The sequence below is a fragment of the Globicephala melas genome, chromosome 9 (genome assembly GCF_963455315.2).
Source record: "Globicephala melas chromosome 9, mGloMel1.2, whole genome shotgun sequence".
NCBI classification, from domain to species: Eukaryota; Metazoa; Chordata; class Mammalia; order Artiodactyla; family Delphinidae; genus Globicephala; species Globicephala melas.
Genome location: NC_083322.1, coordinates 55,450,932 through 55,476,268, shown reverse-complemented (window position 1 = coordinate 55,476,268; position 25,337 = coordinate 55,450,932). Strand labels below are relative to the sequence as shown.

General features: G+C 36.7%; 1 protein-coding gene across 7 annotated transcripts in view; it reads right to left on the bottom strand.

The window, feature by feature from the left end:
* Window positions 1-3,281: 3,281 nt before the first annotated feature.
* ANKIB1 (ankyrin repeat and IBR domain containing 1) overlaps window positions 3,282-25,337 on the bottom strand; it is a 159,253-nt gene continuing 137,197 nt past the window's right edge. For 4 of the 7 annotated variants that reach the window (XM_030857290.2, XM_030857291.3, XM_070046341.1 and 1 more), the window contains 10 exons: window positions 24,397-24,527; window positions 18,997-19,131; window positions 17,974-18,060; window positions 17,818-17,884; window positions 15,632-15,777; window positions 14,095-14,273; window positions 13,210-13,261; window positions 9,333-9,447; window positions 6,807-6,940; window positions 3,282-6,451 (listed from right to left, as the gene is read on the bottom strand). In XM_030857290.2, the coding sequence (XP_030713150.1) occupies window positions 5,711-6,451; window positions 6,807-6,940; window positions 9,333-9,447; window positions 13,210-13,261; window positions 14,095-14,273; window positions 15,632-15,777; window positions 17,818-17,884; window positions 17,974-18,060; window positions 18,997-19,131; window positions 24,397-24,527 (1,787 nt within the window). In that variant the 3' untranslated portion in view covers window positions 3,282-5,710. The remainder of the gene's footprint in view (window positions 6,452-6,806; window positions 6,941-9,332; window positions 9,448-13,209; window positions 13,262-14,094; window positions 14,274-15,631; window positions 15,778-17,817; window positions 17,885-17,973; window positions 18,061-18,996; window positions 19,132-24,396; window positions 24,528-25,337) is intronic. The other 3 variants (XM_070046339.1, XM_070046338.1, XM_070046340.1) reach the window with 3 other exon arrangements.

Below are 25,337 nucleotides of genomic sequence, written 5' to 3'. Positions count from 1 at the left end.
ACTAATTTTTCATGTAGAATTAAGATACTTGCTGCTACAGTCAGGCTAGCTGTGATCTCTAATATACCATTTGTTTGACTTGCAAGGCCTGTTGGGCCCATGTTAATTCTCCAGTGCCAGGTGACCCACCCTGAAGTGGAGATGTCACATCAGTGAGTCCCAAGGCTTCCATGGGTCAGGCATTCAGTTTCAAGAAGAGCCTAAGAGCCAGTTAATAGCTGCCTTTCTCCAAAATGGTGTACTAGGTGGCTGCGTCAGGCAGGTGGCAGTGTTGTGCTGGGAAATGGCTTGAGCACTTGTGCTGCCACCAAGTCTTTAACACATGGAATGATTTTTACTTTCTCCTCTTGGAATTCTACATTGTTTCTGTTGGACCACCAGAGAGGGGACAAAGAGGCAGACTGGCGAGTGATTTATACTCCACTCTAACCTCTCTACATGTAGCAGTCCCTACTGGGAGATGCCCCACCGATAATTATGAGACAGGTAACTGTGGGCACATAATCGTCAATTCTATTAAACATTCAGATTTGGGAGCTGCATTATATTCAATCAGCCAAAGGGCCCCACCCACAAGGGAAGCCTCCCTTCCCCTCTATGGAGTGTGTCCAAATTCCTTTCTCCCGGCTGAATAGTCTAAAGTGCGTGAGTCACGAGCTACATACATCAGGTGGCAAAAGGATGCCGGATCACCTTGTCCCTCAGCTGAGAGGGTAAGGAGCCCAAGAGATGGGGGAGGCAGGTCTGTGGGGAGTACACTTAATTGTTGGCCTGTTATTCCCCCCTTAGCCCCTCGCTCCAGGGCCAGTGCCTGAACACTGGCGCAAATACTTCTCCTACAACACAGTGGTGACGCACGTCAACATGCAGAGAGAACAGGGCCCACGGGCTTCTTTCTTCCCCACATACACCTCCGCAATTACCTGGAGTCCTTGGCACCTTCTGTCCCTCCTGCACCCAGCGCTTCATCCTCACATCCTCACTGCCGTCAGGGGTCAGGGGTCATGGGCCAGGGCATAAGGGTAGCCTGATCTGCACTTGTGGGCAAGGCTTTGCAGTCACTTTTGCATCTGAACAGTGCTGGACTGCTTGTAGCCCAACCACATGAACTTCTCATGTTTTTGGTCCACTCAAAGTTCTCAATCAAAGAGCACGGTTCTTACTGCTGATGCCGTTTAGTTCACATCTGGGGGCTCCCTGATTCAGCAGCCACAGCCATACTGCCTTTCAGGTAGGGCCACAAGAATTGCTGTTTTGTCATGAAAACTTTCCTTCCTGTCTGCCTGCAGGAGTTAGCAACAATCAAGGCACCATTCCCACAGGACAGCTTGTTTCAACTCTACTTCTTTTCGTTAAGCCTGTAAACATTAGCTCAACTCCTGTTCAGTAAAAGGTAGGACAGCGGGAGCCCTTATCCTTCCCCCACCTCTTAGCTATCTCTTGAGTGAGAGCATTCACTACCAGACAGATTCCAGGGAGTCTTACATTCTCAAACCTGGCCCAACGGTTCCTCTTCTACAAAATCATGTCTCTTTCAGCATTCCATTCCTCGCTGCCAAAATTGTCAGGTCTGGGATTTGATTTTATCCAGTAAGTTAGCCTGTCAGAGTTTCGTGGATGCTGACAGAAGACACAAGACCCTGGGTCAGAGGCAAAGACCTTTATCACTCAGGGCACAGCACGCAGAATGCATGTCAGCATACTTGTGCCAGTTCCTCAAGACCCCAGTTCCACAGGGGCAACACAATGGGTCTAGATGAATGCCAAGTGTGCAGGGGGTTTGTGTCGCAGCCGTGGAACAATGTGAGGAATCCAACGCGTCAACAGCAAGCCTGCTCTTTGTCCTCAAGCTTACTACATAAATCCTGAGGAGTGGTCCAGGCAAAACTCTTGTCAGGGCTTGCAGTCTTAGCACCCTGAGCAAGCACATAAGAAGCCCAGGAGAACTGGACTGTCTCATCTAGTAACTATCCTTCTCTATATTGTATTTTCTTCACTCCTTCATGAATATCTCTCTCAGCCTGTCTGTAAACTGATGCCTCGTGCAGGCTAGGCCATTATGCAACGGCTGGCTAAGAGATGATATATAGTCTGATCAGGAATATTTTCAAATTACAGTTTTAAAGACAAAAGAAGAAGAATTTCTTCAAAAGTTTTGCCATCACTAAGTTTGTCAGCCACCTGTCAGTCCTAAGTGCAACAGAGAGCTAAATTTGGGAAACTTTTCTGGTCCATCTTTCTTTAAGAAGTACGACTACTCCCAGTTCCTAAAATAATGACAGTCATGTAATAATGTAGAAAGAGCCACTTACATCTTTCTATAAAGAAATCTATTCTAGAGAGAAGGGGATAATGATTGACAAGGCAGTAACATACTGTTGCTAAGGTGATGACCTAGGAACTATGCCCATAGTCCAGGGCTGAGATACTACTACTCAGCCCAAGAGCCAAGCACATGAACACTTTTCTCCTATGGAGTTTTTGTTTCAGCCTTAAAAAAAAGAAAAAAAAAACACCCAAATTTGTATTATCATGTAATATTTAGATTCCAAGATTTTACTCTTTAGTGATTTACTAACTATAACTTTTAAAATTATGACCAAACTTCAATAAGTCTCAGATTTCAATTCATAATAGGTAAGCAACAATATTTGAGGACTAAAAAGGGAAGAAAAATGAGATCAGTGGCTGCAATAAACATGCATACGGACATTGGAGCTAAGCTTGAGATCCACACAATGAAAGGCACAAATAAGACTACAACTCTTGGTGGTTATCACGGGCACATCCTGTGAAGCACCAGCCGGCGGCCTGGAACTTGTGCCTGTGCACATTGAAGTACAGATGCCGAGGGCTGTTGTAATAACTCAGATGGGAACAAATAACAAAATGATTGAGAAGCAGGCATTTCTATTCATATGGCATAAGAAATTTTCCTATCCTAAGCATTTCACAAAATATCTTAAAATTCTATTTTCCTGTATGTTTCTATTAGAGATTTCAAGGAAAAATCACAACACTTTTCTTCTGAAATCTACAGTGATAAAAAATAATGATTGTTGAAGTCACAGTGTTTTAACGCATTGTCATGCAATGTTTTGGACTTATCTCTGGGGTATAAAATGCTCAGTAAGTGGGCTAGTGTAAAAAATATTAGGAATTAATCTATTACATGTAAGAACCAAATCAATCCCATCATACTGGAGGGAATTTAACTTGAAAAAGATCAGCTTCCTGACTTGGTTAAACAAAGTCTATAATGTAATGAGACAAAAGTGAAGTAGTTTAAGTAATAAATGTTTAATCAAAGAATTTTACATATTATTAACAGCATTCATTTGGCTAAACATCTACACGTTTGTAGAATCCTACTGTATATAAAGTGGGAATGTATCAAGTATAGACTATGAAAGTGCAAATAACAAGTCAAGGTTAGAGTAATTTTTTTTTTTACATTATAAAATTAACTTGTTTACAAAATAGGCTTTGCCAAACTTTATTTGCGAATTGTAAAGTCAATGACTATGTTTTTAAAATATGTACCAAGGAAATACAAATTGGATAATGATCGTTTTCATGCTCAGGAGAGAACACCACAGAAACACAGGGTACTGCACAAGTGAGAGGAACCAGAACCCACGGCTATACTGTCTGCACAAAGGGCACTCTTTCTCACCTTACTGCAGCTTTGCAAGGCGCCTCAATGTGATACAAAGACTCTTTCTATTGAAAAATTAAAACTTGATCTAAAAACTGATTGGTGTTGATATTTTCAACCCAAAATAAATTTGTAAAAAAATCCTTTAATGGACTATTTCAGTTTAATATACAGTAATACACTGCAGATAAACCTAATATTTTCCCCAACTAATTTTAAAAGGGATTGATATCAGTGTTTCTGATAATTGGGGATATAAAAACTAATGTGGACTTCTGATATCCATGGCATAGGAGCAATTCCCACACAGTTTATCCTAAGGGAACAGGGGAATATTAAATACTCTAATATAATGTCTGAGCCATACGGTTTAAAGTACAAGAAAATTTCAAAAGCGGGGTTTGGGAAAAAAAGTAATCGAAAACCACAAATACAACTCATGTGGATATAAATACTAATATAACCTTTTACCCAGCCCAGGACTTGCCTGTACAAACTTGGTACTGAAATTTTGGTATCTGTAGATTTCTGATAAGAATCTGGCAAAACATTAAATGGAGTATTACGTATCTATTTTGCTTATGTTACGCTAGTTTTGATAATATGTAAGTAAAACAGCCATTCCAACAGTTTATTCTAGTTTTAATTACACACTGTACCATTGTATCTTAATTACAACTAGGACCAGTATTTTCTTCACAGTAAGACACTGATAACTAGGAAGTTGATTTTTTTCAACACTAAACAGTAATCACACAGCAAATGAGTATTGTGCAATACAACAAACACGTCAGCATTTGCGATTTAGGCAAACAAACTGATTGAACATTTAGTTGTTATATTTACTGTAAAGGCAAGGCCATGGGTGGTTTTATGGAGGTCTTTGCAATTCACACAGCATAGTTACTTCGGAAGAGACACTGAAATCTGAATTACTTAACTGGCAACTATCCATTTAGGTTAGGCAAAGGCACGGTAACATGTTGCGCAGGATGTTTTATTGAGTTTTTTAATAATTGTGGGATTTACTATAACTCATGAAAACTCCACTTTTTTTCTATTTTATAAAACACTTACCATTAAAAGTAATTGCACCCATTAGTAATTAGAATGCACTGTAAAATTGTGAAAACAAAGAACTATGATTGCACTTCCAATAAAGTGTCTCTTAAAATACAGCACCGCTGTTGCTAATCAACTGTACTTTAATATTAAAATAAACTGTATTTAACAGCAGCATTAGATTTTGTTAACTTAAGCTACAGGCTACATTTATTTAAATGCAGTCTCCATGGCAACAAAAGCCCATTAAACTCTGGAATATCATTGCTACCAAGTGGCACCTTTTACTTCTGAGAAGGCTGAGACTGCTCTGGAGCCCTCCAGGACACCGCACACCTGAACGCCTTGTTAGCGCACGAGTCAGAGTTTGGCACAAGTGGACTATAAATAGACATGAAAAGAGATCTTTGATTCATGTGAAAATTAAAATGAATTACACTGTGGTAGATGCTGCACTAAAGAGAAGCCTTGGATACCTCAATTCACACTGCTCAGACAAAAAGGAAGAAAGAAAGTTACGGAAGAGCACAAAGAAATTGAGGAATGAAATGTTATTAGATCTGTCCAAAATAACTTCTAAAATGAAGAAAACTTTTATTCTTTTAAAAAGGAAAAACCACCCAAGGATTGGAGAGTAAGCCTTTAATTTAAATGTTCAATTTAAGTATTGCTGACCTTAGGCTAAACAGAGGACTGCATTTTCTTAAAATGTGGAATCTAACCTATTTATTTCATTTGTGTTTCTCTCTCCCACTCTTCTGTTCGTCAGCAAAAAGGGGAAAAGCTATCCAATTAAATACAAAAGAAATTAATTCCCTGTAAGGTTAAAATCAGAAATGAAGCTACCATTCAAGGGAACTCCTTTGTATTTAATTCTAATGTCAGTGGTTTATAATTAGTTGGAATTAAGTGGATCAAATCTCTATAAAGCATATTCCACTAGCATACCATCTGTACCTGCAATTGATTTAGAGCCCCGAGGTGTGCAGCTCACACTAAATGTACTTGTTCAGGCCAGTCACTTGAGGTTTGAGGTGTTTGACTTGAAACATCAGAACCATCCCCCTTGTTGGCTGCCTCATTACCACTGTCGCCAGCTTGAGATGCGGTTTCCCCAGCCAGAATGTTTCCTTCCAAAGGATTTTCTTCTTCTATTTGGGTTCCTCTACCTTCACTGACCACAGCATCTTCAAACACTGAATCTTCTGGCAGCATCAGTTCCACATCCCTCACACCTTCTGACTCATCTTTGACACAGGGGAGCTGGGAATCTGCACTGATTTCTGTAGCTGCTGGAGGAATCAGGGCGATACTCTGAGGGTTCATGTCATGAAACCAAGCCATAATATTGCCAAGAAGATTGTCATTGATGTTGGCGTCCTGGCCAGCTGAGTCAGGGTCACTGGATGAGGGATAGAATTCACTTCTCACCTCACTGAGAGGGTGTGAACTCAGGGTGTCAGTTGAAAATGGGTCACTTTCTGCTCCTAGTCTCATGAGGCTGTTACCAAGTTCCAACAGCTCAGAACTGCTCAACGCAGCCCGAGGGCTACCTGTGTTCCTGGGGACGGAGTCCAGCCTGGAAGGTAAAGAGGTGCCTATCGCTCCTAATGATGCTTCATTACTGAGAAAGTCTCTATTTTCTTCATTGATGGCTAGCCCAGATTCTTGCAGAGATAACTGTATTGCAAGAAGTATATTGGGATCGTCTTCATCCAAGGAACTCAGAGCCTGAGGCAACAGAAAGTAAAATTACTTTAAAATTTAAAAGGAAAAATGATTGAACCCAGTGAGGTCTACCACTGTTCTTTTACCAAACAGATAATTAATAGTACCTGTATTTATACAGAAGAATTATCTGACCTACTCAAATCTTATTTTAACTTTCTCCTTGTGGATGCTAAAGGGAAAAAAATTTACTTAAGGTAAATCTGAAATAGAAGAATCTTTCCCTATAGTACATCTCTGAAGCAAAGATTTTAGAATGGAAGGAAGGAAAAGGAAAGCAACAGAAGTAAAAATAGGAAGCCAGGCTAAACAGAGAAATAGCAAAAGCAGGGGCAACGAGGCTGCCCAGAAAGGCTACCTGAAGAGAGTCCTGGTTCTCAGAGTGACTGGCGGGGGTGTAGTCGTGCAGAGAAGAGCTGTGCAGTGCGCTCATAGACGCAGAACTTACCACGGAGGTGCCAGGCCTGTGGCCACCGCCACCTTCCGGGATATCTGTTTCAAAGCAAGTGGTGCCAGAGATAATTTAGTCATACAAGATCTCATACATCTTTTTATTTAAATCGATGATTTCTCTTTGAGTGCTGGTGAAAACCTGTGTTCACAAGTTCACTTAATCTTTCAGAGATTTCTCATCCGTATTTGTCTCATCATAAACAGCAATATATATCTAACACTATTACTTCAAATCCATGATCGTTCTTCATATTTTTGCTTGCATTATAAATGGTTCTATTCACAAATACAAGTGCTACCAAGTGCTCTTTTTTTTCCCCTTAAGCAATAAGAAAGATGTTTTAGTTTTCAGAGTTCTTAAAACTACAGGACTTCCCTGGTGGCGCAGTGGTTATCCGCCTGCCAATGCAGGGGACACAGGTTCGATCCCCGGTCTGGGAAAATCCTACATGCCGCAGAGCAACTAAGCCCATGTGTCACAACTACTGAGCCTGTGAGCCACAACTACTGAGCCCGCGTGCCTCGAGTCCGTGCTCTGCAACAAGAGAAGCCACTGCAATGAGAAGCCCGTGCACCGCAAGAAGGAGTAGCCCCATCTTGAGGCCTGTCGATCCTGATTTATTAAAGATGATCTGCTGACACCATAGTTCGAAGATTTTCAATTAATAATTTAATATTTAAAGCTGATAATTAATATAATTTATCTTTAACACCAGAAATTAAAAAAAATGTTGCTAGGAGAACTGAGGCTAGGAGAAAAATATTTCGTGAACACAATAACAGTAATCAACAGCTACAATTTATTGAGTGCTCACTAGGTGCTATTAGTACTTGAGGGTTTTACACTTATTATCTCATTTAATGCTCACAATAAGCCCACAAAGTGATACTATTATTAATGTTTTTTTTTTTTTTAAATATTTTATTTATTTATTTTTTTGGCTGCCTCAGGTCTTAGTTGCGGCACCCAGGCTCTCTAGTTGTGGCACGCCGGCTCTAGAGTGCGCAGGCTTAGTTGCCCCGAGGCATGTGGGATCTTAGCTCCCCGACTAGGGATCAAATCTACGTCCCCTGCATTGGAAGGTGGATTCTTAACCATTGGACCACCAGGGAGGTCCCTATTCTTTAGAATGAGGAGACCAAAGCTTGGAGAGGGTAAGTGACTTGACTAAAGTTTCACACTGATATGCAGCAGAGCTGGGGTCATGAACTCAGGTCTGTCTGACTCCACAGACCATGTATTATTTTTTCCTCCCCCTCCAGTCAAGGCTTTACTGGCGCCCCTGTTGCAGCAGCGGGGAGTGAGAACAAACAACAGGTTCCCTAACAAACAACAGATTCCCTTGCTTGCTCGCTCCCCAAGGGGAGGTGAGCTTGTTCCTTATATGGGGGAAGGGTAGGGGTGTGTCCAGTGGTGTGTGTGTGGGGGTGGCTTAGGTGTTTTGCCCACCCCTCTGGGGGTGTTGAGTGCAGGTGGCATGCGCAGTACCCTGCCTTTGCTCTCAACACCCTGTTTTTGCTCCCCGCTATTCAGAAGTAGCAGTTGAGTTTTTGGGTCTTTTGTTTCTTTTTGTCCATAATTTGTCCCAACTGTACATGCACGCAGTTATTTTTAGTCCCATATAGTTTCTTTGTTTTGTTGCTCAGAGAGAGGTATGTCCAGGTGCAAGCATTGCAGCACTTCAGCAAGGGGACCTAGGTCCCAGCCTGTCTTTTTTTTTTTTTTCGGTACGCAGGCCTCTCACTGCAGCGGCCTCTCCCGTTGCGGAGCACAGGCTCTGGACGTGCAGGCTCAGCGGCCATGGCTCACGGGCCCAGCTGCTCCGCGGCATGTGGGATCTTCCCGGACCGGGGCACGATCCCGTGTCGCCTGCATCGGCAGGCGGACTCTCAACCACTGCGCCACCAGGGAAACCCCTGTCTCATTTTTAGTGCTTTTTTTTTTTTTGCCACCCATGTATCTTTCTGGTGAAATTGATGCTGGCTAAGGGGCCAGCTAGGGGATCTCAGTTCTCTCCACATGATCTCTCCATACTATCTCTCCACATTGGCTACTTTGGGCTTCCTCATAGCATTCTGGCTTGGTCCCAAATATAAGTGTCCCAGATGAAGAAAGAAAGAAAGGCAGAAACTATATCCTTTTTGTGACTTAGCCTCAGAAGTCACATAGCATCTTTTTTTGACTGTACTTGATGTACAAAGACCAGAGTCCATGTGAGAAGTTATGGGATAAAGGACACAAAGGGAAGCCATTAACTGCACGGCGCATGTTCTTAATCGCCCTGGTTTTCTGTATCCTGTGACATTAGAAGCATCTGCATGTTGACTGTATATCTAAATTACAAACTGTTTCACAAATATTTAGATTAGCCACTTTTAACAATAAATGCAAGAGAACTAAGATTAAAACAAACCCAACTCAAGAACTCACCTAAAGTGCTTTCACTTGGCTCATCAGGGTCTGGAGGATTACTAAGCATACTGTGCACATCTCCTCGACGGCGTTGTTGTCTGTGCCTCCTCCGATACTGAAATTCAGCATATTCCTGCATAAACCAAAGGTTATAAAATACAGGAGAGCATGCAAATTTTTAAATGCAAATAAAACAAACAATACACTTTTTTTCTAGGAAAAAAATGTGTGATTTTATATACATATTATAAAATCACTTGGCTTTAGAAAAAGAAACTGCAGGTATTGCCATGCCAAGGAAACAGAAATGGTAAAATGGAAAAAGAAAAAATTTTAAATAGCCATTATAATTGTCTGGATAAATTGGGGATACTTGCAAGCTCCAATGCTAGATCATAACTGAGCCTTATTTCATATGCCTGGGTCTTGTTATCTAATATTATAAATAATACCAGAATGATTTTACTAATAAAAGTTAGGCCCTCTCTGGAGGTCTGGTTTTAAAAAAAATGATTGTGATATATGCAACAGAAAATAAAAGAAAAAGATAAAATAAAGAAAAGCACTAACAGTTAAGTGCTTGTTAGATTGTTGGATTCTGTATTCTTTGGGACTACTACATACCATACTCACATCAAAGAAGAATATGAGGTTACCTTTAAAATAAGATGTTACTTGGCTTCCTTCCTATATTAGTTAATATGTGGGGTTATCTACAACCCAGGCAGGGGGAAGTGTTTTCTCTTTAGCATATGGGAAGAACACAGATTTGGGCAGATGTCCCTGAGTTTATTTTATATTTGTGATAATAGTTTAAAGTGGGTTTGCTATCACCAGAGGCAGAACCTGGGCCTACCTGCTATTATCTGCATACAAATGCACTTTTCCAGATTTTAGAGACAGAAGAGACTAGAAGACAGGCCAGTGTGCATGACACCAGCATAAAAAGGCTAATTTTGAGAATCGTTATAGATTCTTTAAGTGATAAACACTAAAATATTCAGGTTTATGATTATCTGGTTACTCTAGAATATTCAATATGCTTATGTTGTGAAAGTAACTGGAATAAATGAAAATAAGTTTTAAAACCCCAGTAAAACTTTTATGTCATACAACTCTGGTTAAATTTATTCAAACTCCCTCATCTATGTAAGCAATTGGACCCTAATTAAAGAATGGAAGGCATTCTACCAGGTTAGAAGCAAATGAACGTAAGATACTACAAGTGCCCAGAGAGATTATTCAGGTTCTTTAAATTTACTGCTGAGCTGGGGTATCATTTCCTCTTTTCCTGGAGGCCCATGATCCAAAACTGGATGACTGTTAATGTGTCATCATGGTTCACTGGACCACTGAGGACTACCACGTTTCTCAGACAAAGATGGCAAGAAAACGTTATTTCAGTTAAGATTTATCTTTAGGGAGAATTTGTTTACTTTGTACACTTGGTGATGGTACTCTGAATTAAATAAACTATTTCTGACCATAGAATATACATATTTCCAATTGAAGAAAACTAAGTGGTTAAAAAAACCTGTAAAAGAAACGTTATATTTACAATTATTCTGATAAAAAACTCAAATGGCATTCTCTCACCATGCAACAGGCTTTAAAAAAATTGTTTTCATAAAATTAAACTTATCTGAAAATTTCCATGGATTCCTAAGATCTTCAAGTAAGCATATGAAAAGGCTTTAGTCGGGATACTCCAAAAGGTTTGAGAGTGTTAAGGCTATAGAGAAGAGTGAGAAGTTCTAGGATTTATAGGGAAAAAAGCTTCCAGGAGTTTTTTTTTTTTTTATAAATAATAATAGCCACCATTTATTGAGCACCAATTTTGTTAGTGACTTAAACAGATGCTTTAATCCTTCCAGAACTTCCATGGGGTAGATATCACCATCCACATTTTAAAGATGAGAAATTAAGGAAGACACAGCCTAAATAGACCTTAAGTTATAGGGCTAGACCTCAAATTCTGGTGTCCCTTAGACTTTTCGATCATGCTGTTTCCTCTGGGCTCCACTGCCTTTAAAGTGGCACAAAACAAATACTGATGCTTGTCAATGACTCACTCAATTTAGTTTAAAAAGAATAAGATGTAATTAACTTTAATGAAAAATATAAATTCAACCTAAAAGTCTACTGAAGTTGGGCAACATTATTTTTTTCAGAATCCATATGAAGGCAAAAAGCTAATTTTTATAGATATAATTTTGGCAGATACTTGATAGTCACACACATGCAGAATTTTAAAGGTTCATACTGTGTGGTAATTCTTTACATCTGCAATAAGGTTTACATAAAAGCTTGGTGTTCAATGTACCAAAGACTTTAAAGAACAGAAAACTGAAAGTGAATTAAATTATCCTTATAAAATTTATTAACTCATAAAAAATAAATTTAAGAAAAATGTTATTTATAATTTCACAGTTTTCAATCACAAGAGGACAAGAGCTCAATAATTTTATTTATAAGTATTCACATGTGAGGTAAAAAGCCTGCCTATATTTTTACAAAATGAAATGGTGTTAGTCATATTAGCAGACCCTCAATATTCAAGAGAAATATTTTGAAATTACTAAAGTTATTTTCAGAGCCAGAAGCCACAAGATGATGCATACATGTCCGTGAATATTCTGGTAAAGGTTTTATTTTTGCTAAATTGTGTTTCTACCTTGAAATACTGAAATCTTTGTATTCTTTTTTTTAATAACTGAAGCTTGTTTATTCCTCCTTTTAGGTGGAAGTTTTCCATACTATTCCCCAAAGCTGAAATTATACGATTACACAGAAATATTCAAGCATAGGGTCAGGTAAAGAAAAGGTTCAAAATTTGTTTTACAATAGAAATTTCATTAATATATTAAAATTTTTTAAAAAATTTAAGTGAATTTAAAATTTCTGTATCAGAGCTCTAAGTACAAACTCTTCCTCAAGTAAATCTTGTTTTGCATATATCTACCAATACAAAAGGCCACAAGGTGATTGCAAGTATCCTTAGCAGCTGAAAAGAGAAAGTATCTGATTTAAATAAACCACAGTCATTTATGGATAATAGTCAATTCCACTGTCTTTCAGTTGCAGATAACATATGGACTATAAATGATAAAGGTTTCATAGTTTGTCCTGCTGCCTTCCAAGAATTAAGTTAAAAGGTTATCATAATATAAGCATCGAATGGTATACTGTTATATAAAGAACAAGAAAGTAGAGAGAACTGCTAAAACCATTTAAAATCAGACTCAACAGTGACAGTGGCAATTTAAATCTCAGAAAATAGCAATGTGATTAAGATTTTCACTTTATCTTATTTCTATTTGCAGCAAATGTTATTTGCAGTATTAGTATTTTAAGATGGTATATCAACAACAACAACAACAATGAAAACAAGAAGAGTGTGAAAATCTTAAAGAGAAGCAGAGAGCAACTATCAAAGCATTCTTTCTGCATAAACACTAAGGTCAAGTTTCCACCTTAGTAACTGATTATAAATCAATGCTAACAGGTTGTTGCAATAACTTTAAAAAAAAGATTGTCTATTTAGATTTTTAATAAATTCGGATTGAAACAATATTACAACTAGAAATGCATTTCTAATAAATAAAATTAATATTTCTGTTAAAGATATTTTCCAAAAATGTAAGCTATAAATTGGCCTTCTGACTATTCAGTAATTAAAAATAAGAGAGGGTATGCATTTAATAATGTGATGATAATCCAATGAATAGGTAAATGTAGACTCTGCTGAGGCATTATTATTATAAAAGAAAGAAAAAAACATTGCTTACAATCTCAGTAGGATATTTAGAATAGATGAGGGTGCAAATGCAAGCAGGACTGCACTAAGGAAAATTATAACTAACCAAACCAAACCAAACCCGCACAAAACAATTACCTCAGGTGATGCAAATCCTAAATATTCCCAATCCCATGTTCCACCAGCAAAGCTACAAAGAAATTAGACATACCATTTGATTTATTATCAGTACTACAAAGTACAAACAATCAGACCCTTGCCCTTTGAACATTACTTTTAATTCCTCTGCTTGGAACTTGCTTAACCAAAGATCAACTACTGAATATAATTAAAATGATTCTTTAATTTTTTTCTTTCAAATTCGACATTGCTTTATGTTTGTATAAAATGGTGGAAAAATTAAAAACCACCATGCTATACCAGAGTATTTTACAATTGCTTCTATTTTTATTTTTAGGGGTTTATGTAAAAATAAAGGTCCAAGGAATTTCTAATGCTTATAATTAATATGAATAAGAAAATATGCTTCAATTTATAATGGCAGAAATAGTATAAGTGTCTGAAATAAAACAACCAAAACTCAACTGCTCTTTAATGGATGAATACGGATCACTTAAAAAACTTTACGAATATCAGATTTCTAATTTCTTTACAACTTCTTACCAAAAAATACAAATATGACCATAACAATTTGGCAAGGCTTCCAAATTCTACATTATAAGATGTTTTTGACTATCAAAATGATGCGTTAGAATACTTGTTGAATTATGAGTTCACTGAAGTGTGAAATTTACCTAGCCTAATTTAGTCTGAGAAACGATACAATGAAAAACAAAACAAAAAAATAGATATAGTACTGGGGGAAAAAAAACACCAAAAAGAAGTTAACATACTTTTATCAGCTATCCATATTTTAGGTATAAATAACTTTCAGGAATATGAACCCTAGTTGGAGAAAAAAATAAACCTGCTAGCATTTGTGGCTGGTGCTAGGATGAGTTCCATGGTGTGTATCCTTTTCACCTGCGTCTTGGAGCTTCTGGTGAGTCTGCAGGAGCAACTCCCCGAGCCACAGATGCCAGGAACTCTTGCCTCTTCTGCTGTACAAGGCATGCTGCCTTGATTATCTTGTGGCGGGGTGTGCGAAGGTAAGGCCTATTGACTTTTTGGGCAAGGTCTTCAGTGACCATCTCTAAGTCTGTCTATGTTAAGAAGAGGAAAAAAAAAATTATAGGTTGAGTGGGTTAGTCAATAGCAAATCCAGTGTCTGTCTGGTTAAATCTAACTCTTTTGAAATCAGAAAATAATCCAAATTTTATATAACTTCCAATTTAACATATGTTTCTACTTTGCACATTTTAGGAAAATAGCATTCATTCAATAGACATTTAGAGTAATGTAGTTGGTATGGATACAAAGAAGTAGTGAGTATAATATAGCAGCTGTATAAAAAAAATTTATAATTTGTCTGTGTGAAAAAGAACTAATAAATTTCAAGGCATTGTACATGTAAGTGCCTGACCACATGGTACAGACTATATGTAAATGCTGAAGGAGTGTGAAGCAAGGCAAAACCTTTGTGATTTGGGGTTAGGTCTGGAAGGCCTCATGGAGAAAATGAATATTCAGCATTGAAGGAAATGTAAGATATAAATTAGTAGAGGGGAGTTCAAAGGGATGACATAAAAACAGTAGCAAGAGGAGAAAGTTTGGTGACTTCAAAAAAAAAGAGGAATGTAAAATGAACCTGGTCAGCTACACTGATGTCAGTTTGCTGACATGTTTTGTTTTGTTTTTTCAAGTACTCTTAAGTTTTTCAGTTGTACTGTTAAAATGAACTGGCAAATAGCAACTTTCCTATCTAGTATGTAATGTGGTTTGTTTCGTTTTTGAAGATAAAATGCCTAATTACATAATCAGAATTAGGCCAGATTTCAACCTCAACCAGTTTAAAATAAAGAAATAAATGTGGGGGCTTCCTGGCGGCGCAGTGGTGGAGAATCCGCCTGCCAATGCAGGGGACATGGGTTTGAGCCCTGGTCCGGGAAGATCCCACATGCCGCGGAGCAGCTAAGCCCATGCACCACAACTACTGAGCCTGCGCTTTAGAGCCCGCGAGCCACACCTACTGAAGCCCGCGAGCCTAGACCCCAAGCTCTGCAACAAGAGAAGCCACCGCAGTGAGAAGCCCGCGCACCGGGACGAAGAGCAGCTTCCGCTCGAAGCAACTAGAAAAAGCCCACACACAGCAACGAAGACCCAACAGAGCCAAAAGTAAATACATAAAATAAAAGAAGAAAAAAGAAATAAATGTGGTAGGAAATGTTTACATAGCTCAGAACTCATTCAAATCTGCACAGTGACAAATTCAAACATAAAGAAAATTTCAGTTTATTATTGGTAACTTTTCCTTTATTTAAAAACCATTCTGAAAACAGAAACAAAATTGTTTATTAATTACACTCAAGTAAGATAAACCTTAGTTATAAAGTGGCTGAAAAAGGAGAAAATCTGTTTTTCATAGTAACTGCATTTAAATTTAATAAAAAAGACATCTTACTTGCATGAGTTCAAAAATTTCTTTCTTTGTGCTTTTAGGTTCTAAGAAAAATCCATATGGATAAGAACACTTGAGAATGCGTCGAGTTTTTAAGAGCACATGAACTGCATCTTCGATGAAAGTGGTATCTGGACAGCCTCCTTCAGCTATAAAGTAAACCAGGCACAGTGAAAAAATTTTCTTTGCAAATACACTATTATAAAATTAAACAACTAAGTTTTCTTAAAAGAAAGAAAAAAGAACAAGGATCCCTAAGAAGAAACTGTTTGAAGTAGCTATATGATAGTATTTATTTGAACTAGACTAAAAACCTACATAAAACACTCATACGTTTTGCATTTAGGTGACGTGTATGCATTTATAAATGGAGCACACCCTGCAATAGCCCAGGAGTACTGATGGCAGTCATGAAGGAATGCATACATTGATCCTGGATTCACCCTGTGAGTAAACAAATCTAGCTTTAGGTCAACTCAAAGGTTCCATGTTTTACTAAGTTTTTTAGGTTATCCCTAGCAGAATTCTACTCATTAAGAATTAGAACAAATGCCTTGCTAAGTTGCTTGCTAAAAAAAAAAAAAAGCCTAATTATAAATTATGCTTCTGCAAAAACAACATTGTAAGGTAAAAGACACAACATTCTGGGGAACAACTGGGTAACTAATGCTAGTTAATAAATACTCCAGGCAGAGAAAGAGAGAAAGGGAGGAAGAGTGGTTTTATTTCTTCCTTTCCAAATCTTCTACCTTTTAATTCTTTTTTATGTCTTACTATGCTGTCTAGAACCTCCAGAAGGTTGAACAGAAGCAGTAATTTACATCTACAAATACTTATTGTATATTTAGTATGTTTTGGGCACTGTTCTAAGTATTAGAGATACGTCTGTGATGGAACAGACTGTAGAACCTGTGAGGACTTTTTCTTTCAATTTTTACTGTGGACAATAATACTTCAAGAGTTTGGTATCGGCTTGATATAGTTATGTCATTACTACAGTCTAAGAACTAGTAATTAACAAGGAGACTAAGCTGCTACTGATGCTTTTTGTCCCACTCTAATTTATTTAACTTATGGTTATTGTTTTAATTAGGAAGTTATCCTCATGAAAATGGTGTTAGTACTCATTACTTTTATAAAATGGAGCAAACACAAGGGTAATTGATTCCATTTTAGGCTTAAAACCTTTTATATATAAGCTGTGATTATTTAAAAAATGTGACTTTTTAGGGACTTCGCTGGTGGCACAGGGGTTAAGAATCTGCCTGCCAGTGCAGGGGACATGGGTTCGAGCCCTGGTGTGGGAAGATCCCACGTGCCGCAGAGCAACTAACCCTGGGCACCACAACTACTGAGCCTGTGCTCTAGAGCCTGCAAGCCACAACTACTGAAGACTGCGTGCCTAGAGCCCGTGCTCCGCAACAAGAGAAGCCACCGCAATGAGAAGCCTGCGCACTGCAACGAAGAGTAGCCCCGCTCGCCACAACTAGAGAAAGCCCGCACGCAGCAACGAGGACCCAAAGCAGCCAAAAAAAAAAAAAAGTCACTTTTTAAAACAAACATGCCAGAACCTGTACTCTGTGTGGTCACTGAGATATTATATTTTAATCATGTAACTAGTATTCAATCCATTTTTAGGAATGTTCTTTTTGAACTTCCATTTTAGGAACCATAAGTAAGCCCTATCTCATGACTTTCCTTTTTGACTCCAATGTCCGCTATTTACCAGTGACATGATTTCTCCCAAAACTGTACTTGACTTCTATTCTATACTAGGCACTCTGCTAAATTTTCTCAAGAATCTTTGGGAATTCAGTTACATGACAATTTGATGGCTTGTGAATCTTGCTCCTTTGACTAGGTCAGGGATGCCTTTTTGGGCCCATTCACTTTTCCCAACATTGTAGAGCATCATCAGCAGTGGCACAGAGTAAGCAAACCCACAATGTGTGTTTATCTGCCAGCAGCAGAGCTTGCACTAAGAGGAGCAGGTGACGTAAGCAAGGTGGAAAATCTTACCAGAGGCCTCAAATGCTAAACTACACTCTGGGCTTCTGAAAACTCCAAACTGCCAAATGAGCAAATGGAGATAAGGTATTCTTTTAAGGGTCTTAAACTCCTACCAATGAAGTGACTTAAGCATGACAGCTATTTTATGTTAATTATCACACATATCACTTATAACTTACTTTCTTTGAGAGCTCTACTCAATTGCTCCATCTTTTCTTTGGCTGTTTTAAGAAGGCGTTGTTCTAACTAAAAGAATAGAAATAAATAAATATATCATTTTCTTTATTTATTCACAACAGTAGAGTTTAGCACATTTGAAATGATTTGGGACATACCTGATAGCTATGTTCATGATTTTTAAATCTTGTGTAGTAGTGCATAAATCTGTCAAGTTCCTGAAATCGTTTGTGTTTTTTCTCAGCCTAGGAAATGAAAGTCCACAAATGAGCTATTAAAATTGTTTTTTCTGATCACTTCAAAATTTTATTAGTAACATATAGTAGTGCATACAGATTTATCGATTATTTTGTTGAGAAAATAATAACCAATACATTTTAAACGCTTCCCAGAACAAAGTCTTGTATTTGTATTCTCTGTGACAAACCACTGAATCTGCAATTCCCAGAGTGTAAGGCAAATACGTCTCTCAAACCTTATGTTCATTAGATCTTCAATGTTTTATTATGTTGTTTATTGCTATGGACTGAAATGTGTCCCCCATCAATTCATATGTTGAAGGTGTAACCCCCAATGTGACTATATTTAGAGATAGGGCCTGTGAGATGATAAAGGTTGAACAAGGTGATTAGGGTGGAGATCTAATCCAATAGAGCTGGTGCCCTTATAAGAAGAGGAAGAGACAACAGAGATTGCTCTCTCTCCTTCCTGTGAGGACATAGCAAAAAGATAACTGTCTATAAGCCAGGAAGAGAGTCACTGCCAAAAACCGAATTGGTAGAAATCTTGATCTTGGACTTCCTAGTCTCAAGAACTATGAAAAATAAATTTTTCTTGTTTAGGCCACTCAGTCTATGGTATTTTGTTATGGCAGCCAAGCAGACTAAGATACTTATTATATACAATAACATAATATATTGTTGATATAATGTTAAAAATTTTTTTAAGTCATTTTAGAGACATGCTGGGATATACGTCTTGTCTAATCTTCACCAATATAAAAAAAGGAAAATTAAAAAAAAAGCTCAAGTTTATAGAGCTATTTTGTTTAAATTAAAGGCTATCTAAAGTGTATTGAATTTAAATGCCTCATTACAGTAAAGATAGGAAAAGAAGAAATGAAAAACACTGCCACTGGTATTAAGTGGCTTAGAGATCTTGGCTTCTACAGTTCTCTTTACCTCCACAGTCATTTCCTTGGATTGTTCCTCTACATGCTGAATGACTTCATAGCGAGTACATCTGTAATAACCTCCTGTGGAAGAACTATGTTTTTTCCATTCTTCTAGGCAAATCCAGCAAAAGTCATACTTGCACTTCAAAAGAAAACATATATGCAAATATCGCCCCATGTTAATATGCAAATTATTTTCTAAATTCCTGTCAACCAATTTGTAGAGATTAAATAATCCTGCCTGTGTGACCAGGAACAAATCTTCTCAAAGACACACCCTCCTCTTTTTGAGGTTTTCTCTGGAGACCTTATGTGCGCTATGGAAAGATGTGGGGGTAGTTTAAAGTTATTGCTTATAAGGATAAATTAAAATCATAATATTATTAAGTAATCTCAAGAAAGCTTGAAAAGTATCAATGGGATATTCTTTCCAAATAATAAAACCAGATCCTGACAAATGTTTCATTTTTCAGGTGCATAGTAATCTTACCTTGGTCTATAAAGCTCCACCAGTGTATTTGAAAACTTCTGTTGACTTTGACAAACTGATTTTTAAACTGGGAATAAGTTAAAAAGGCCTCTAATCAGAACAGATAACATAAAACCTATTTCTCATTTTAAAAAAAAAATTCTTTCTTAATTACCATAATTCGCAGACAATGCCAAAAAATATGAGTATTCCAGTATGAAAATATATCTTTTTCTCTCTTAAATGCTTATGGATTTTGAGTCAGAGAGTTCTTTCCAATTTAAATCTATGTTTTCTCCTGGTACTTTTAGAGTTTGTTTAAAAAAATATTTAAATATTTGATCTGTTCAGAATTTATTTGGGTATTCAGTATGAATTAAACTTTTTTTTTTTCCACATAGCTGCCCAGTTGTCTCAATACCATTTACTGAACAGTCCATGTTTCTCAACTGGTTGGAGATGCCTCCTTTACCATATACTGAATTCCCATTTATGTGTCTATTTTCTGGGCTTTCTTTCTATTGTGTTTCATTGATCTGTAGATTCATGTACCAGCACCATGCTGTCTTAATTACTGAGCCTTTATAGTATGGGTTACTGTTTGACAAGGCTAGTTCCTCCTCACTGTTCTTTTTCAGAGTTTTCTGGCTCTTCTTACTTTGTTTTTCCATGTGAACTTTTAATTAGCTTATCTAGATGCAGAAACAAAACCTGTTGGTATTTTTTGTTGGAATCTTTCTATCCAAGAACTTTGTTATCTTTCTATTTGTTTGTCATCTTCTGTGTCCTACAGATAGGGGTCTTAACATTTTCTTCATGTAAGTCTTATCCATTTCTTAAGTTTCTTTCTAGATAAATGAGGTCTTCTTTTTCAGTATATATTCTATCTGAATGTTACTGGCACACGTGAAGGCTATTACTCTCTGCATATTACTTTTGTACTCTGCTAGTTAATTGAATTTTTATTGTTTGCAATAGTTTTTCAGTTGATTCTTGTGGGCTTTCTAGATATACAATCATGCTGGCTGTAAAAAATGACAATTTTCCCACCTCATTTCTAATTTTTATATCCCCAATTTCTTTTCATTGTCAAATTATGTTGACTGGTATCTCCAGTCCAATGTTAATAATATTTGTGATGGGGAGTATCTTTATATTGTTCTCAATTTTAGTGAGAGTACCTCTAGTTTCCCCACTAAACATCATGCTAACTTTTGGACTAAGAGATTTATTTTTATCATGCTATTGCAATAAAAGGAAGAATCTATCTATTCCTGTTTCTTTGTGTGTCTTATAAAGAATGGTTGTTGAGTTTTTGTCAAAGGCCTTTTTGGCATCTACAGAAAATTTACATGGTTTTTCTTCTCGTATCTACCACTAAAATGAGGTACAGTAATAGCTTTCTAAATATCAAACCATTCTTGTATTCCCGGAATAAACCTCACATGATTAATTAGTCTTTTTTTAAAATTAAAAACATGTTTTTCATTGAAATATAATCGATATTCAATTATTCTTCTAATGCACTCTGCTAGATTACATTTGCTAATATCTGTATTTTCCCCTCCATTATCTTATTTAGGACTCATGCATTCTTCTTCATAAATAAGACAGATCTACAGTTTTAATTTTTATAATCTTGTCAAGTGCTGGTATCAAGGTTCTACTCAGTTTATAATAATAATTTGAAAGTTTCCATTTTCTTTTTTTTCTTTTTGTCCTGGAAACAGTCTGAATCACATTGGAGTTACCTATTCTTTAAAGCTTTGATAAAACTCTATTGTGAAACTGTTAGGGCCTATTGCCTTTAAAGGAGAGATCACTGAAAAACTCTTTCTTCTACGGAGTGAGTTTGTTTGGATATTTCTTCTAGAGTTAGTTTCAATAAATTATATTTTCTTGGAAAATCAGTCCATTTCAAAACCAAGTTCAAATTTATCTGCAAGAGTTGAGCAAAGTTATCTCTTATTATTATTTTACTTTGCTTTGTTTATTGATTAGTCCCCTTTTTAAAATTTATTTATTTATTTATTTATTTATGGCTGCCTTGGGTCTTCGTTGCTGCACACGGGCTTTCTCTAGCTGCAGCCAGCGGAGGGCTACTCTTTGTTGCGGTGTGTGGGCTTCTCATTGTGGTGGCTTCTCTTGTTGTGGAGCATGGGCTCTAGGCGTGCGGGTTTCAGTAGTTGTGCCATGCGGGCTTCAGTAGTTGTGGCTCATGGGCTCTAGAACGCAGGCTCAGTAGTTGTGGCACATAGGCTTAGGTGCTCCGTGGCATGTGGGATCTTCCCGGACCAGGGACTGAACCCGTGTCCCCTGAATTGCCAGGTGGATTCTTTACCACTGCGCCACCAGGGAAGTCCCAGTTCCTTTATTTCTTATATTGTGTATTTGAACTCCCTCACCCCCACATTTTTCTTATTGCAAGCTTTGTGGTTTATCTTATTTATTTTCCTTCAGAAAACCACTTTTGGATTTATTTATTAGTTGTATTGTTTTTCAGTTTTTGATTCACTGATTTCTGATTTAAAAAAATTCTTCTTCCTTGTTTTCAAGTTTGTATTTATTGAGTCATATTCTTAATTCATTCCTTATTTTGTATCATTTTAAGTGAATAAGGCTATGCACATTTCTGAATTGCTTTAAATATAGCCCTCAGGTTCTGAAAAAGTAGTTATTTATAGAAATTCTTTAATTTCCATTTTATTTTTACTCACGAGTTGTTTGAGAGATTTTAAATTTCCAAATGAAAAGGCTTTTTGTAACTTTATTATTCATTTCTATTTTATTCCATTATGATCAGAGAATGTTGATTACACCACTCTATTTTCTGGATAATTATTTAGATTTTCTTTGATGATCAATGGTTAATTTTTTTGGTGAATGTTCCATGGGTACTTGAAAATATGGCATGAGTCCATCTTTTCAGGATACAGAGTCTGAATATATAGTAATCAGATATACCTTAGTCATTATGTCAAGTCTTATCTTCATTAATTTTTTCTCTACCTGGTATGTCACGAACAGAGAGCTGAATTAAAGTCTCTGTCCTCATTTAGCCCTTCACAAACATGTACTTACACAATAAATTGTGTACCTGTTTCAAGGTTCTGACAGTATGCAAGTTCTTTTGTTGCCTGCTAAAAGCAAACCTTGTGCCTGATTTGATCCAAGTACCCTTCAGTACAGCTCCATTGATCTCTCAAAATTAGTGGCAAAACTTTCTACAAACAGCAAAATTTTACATTCTATGATAAGAAAAAGAATATAGAACTTTAATAATTTTTTATTTTTTAGTTGCAGCATAGTTTTCCACAGAGCCAGATCAATAAATTACTATAAGTGATTTAAAATGTGTAAGGATGCAATATTTAAATAGCTTCCTGAAAATTATCTAAAGGGAAATGAATAAAGAGAGTTTTTAAAATAAATGAACTTATTTTTATAGGGCCAAACCTGTCATTCTTTTAAAATGTTTAACAATTTGATTCCAGAAAGTAAAAACTATCTACTGAGTAATAATCAATATTGAAGCATTAATAAAGGTATATTATGATTTAGTCATTGTGTTAGAAAATAGATTCAATTACATATTACCTGTTGTCCCACATTTTAAAAAACCTATAAAAGTATAAACACTTCCTAGATGTCTCCTTTTATGTCATGAGAATTACTCATCAGTTTCCTCTGTTCAATGCAAATACTTCAGATGGTTAAATAAGACTACATTTACATAGTATGTAAGTAAATGTTTCTTTTATATGCAAAAGAAGTTTAAGCAAAATCTGTTTAAGATAAATTACCTTACATCATTAGCCTGATTAATTCATGAAAATATTCATTCACTCAATACATATCTATCAACTACTTACTGCTGGTAGGTGCTATGACTGAAATAAAGGTAATGTTGGATCCCGCCCTTTTATAAGTAGCCCAACTGCTGATTTTTATGGTCAACATGTATTTTTTTTTTACACATCTATGTAGTCTATATCAGACTGTCCAAGAAAAAACTAATATGGATGTTGGAGATAGGACTGCATATAAATGAAATAATTTTGGCCTGATCAGCTAAACTAATAAGCAATTCTGAGCATTTTACTCAGAACACTACTAAGTTTTTCTTCTTAGGAAATCATTGCTGTCTCACTAAGACAATTCATTCATGTTAATTTATTATAATATAAAATCATCTGGTAACTGTCATTATTTTTGAAGTCATAATAATATTACAGTTAAGCAAAAATGTTCATAAATGTAGGCATGGATTAATAAAATATTATTAACTTAATTCCAGAATATTTGTTTTAAATATGGTAGTTTCTTTCTATGCAATCTAGGTCAGGAAGGTAGCCTTCTAACAGTAATTATTTATAATAATTTTTAGCCAAGTGACATTTTCATTTTCAATATAGTAATGAGTTACTTATTTAATTGATGATTTCATTAGCAAACCTAAAGTCTGCCCACTGTTTTGGGCACCTTTCTTATAGAGACACCAGGATTTAAATTTGGACTTAGGGGGATTGCTTGGGGCCTGACTTGGACCTTGAGACTATGCTGTGTGCTCCAAAATCAGCTTTGCAAGAGATCTATGTAAGGTAGCACTCGATCATTTAACATTATTTATATATACACAAAACTCTCTCAGAATCCTCACTGGGGGAGTAGGTGACTGGGAGGGAAGGACTCAGGCATTTCTGATCTGGCCAAGTACCACTGAATCCTTACCTTTATTTTTAACATTCATCATGATTGTAAAATTCAGTAATATAAACCAACATTTATGTTATTTAACAAAGAATGTAGAATACAATCTTCTAGAATCCATCTGAAAGCCAATAAGATACCTATGCTTACAGCATTTCTTCTTTGGATTCACAATCAAATGAAGGTTCTAACTGCAAAGCATGTATTGTACAATCCTCTTTAACTTACCTTAGCACACTGCATGTGATTGCATCCCTCATTCTTCTGTATTGGAGACTTACAGTTAGCACAAGGCTTGGAGTTAGTTAACAACCAGAGACAGTTGGCAGCATCCTCATAAGCTTCACTAACTCCCACAACTTTGGGATATAAAGCACAAATACAGAAATAAATGATTTAGTGTACAACTCCAGATGGAAAAACACTCAAAGTTTTCTTTGCAGGTGGTCTCTCAATTTTAAATATATACTTATTTTCCTATTAGGGTCTATGGCAAAGTTTTTACCCATGATTATTTAAGACAAAATAAAAATGAATCCAATGACATGTCTGAAAGTAAATTCATCATTTCCCCCAAATCTGCTCCTTTCTCTATCTCCTGTCCTGTTAAACGATATGATCTTCTACCCAGAATAGATCCAGGAAGAGCATGATCTTGGACACCTTCCTCTTTCCCTCATCTACTGTGTCCCATTGATTCTATCTCTTCCTCTTTCATATCCATCTTCTCTCCATTCCCATTTCTTATTGCTTTAGCTAGGATCGTCCACACCTTCTTCCCAGACAATTAAAACACAGAAACCAACCTAGCTCCCAGATCCTTCTCCCCCCACCCTCACAACCCACACTATATTGCCTCTATAAAGTGATATTTTAAAAATACAAATCTTTAAATCTTCTAATTGCTCCCCACTGACTACAAGATAAAATCAAACTGTTTTAGCAAAGAATACAAAGCCCTTCATGATTTGGCCACTAACTACTGGTAAGGTCCTCCCACCCTCTATCCCCACACTAACCTTATACTCTTCATCATCTTAAACTCTGTTTATTCTACTTTAATTTGAGATCTGCACTCTTAAAGAATGCCAGGGTTTTTAAAGACTCTAACTTTTACATTTTATGTTCTATAAATCTCCACCACCACCCATGCAGAGATTTAGGGGCTG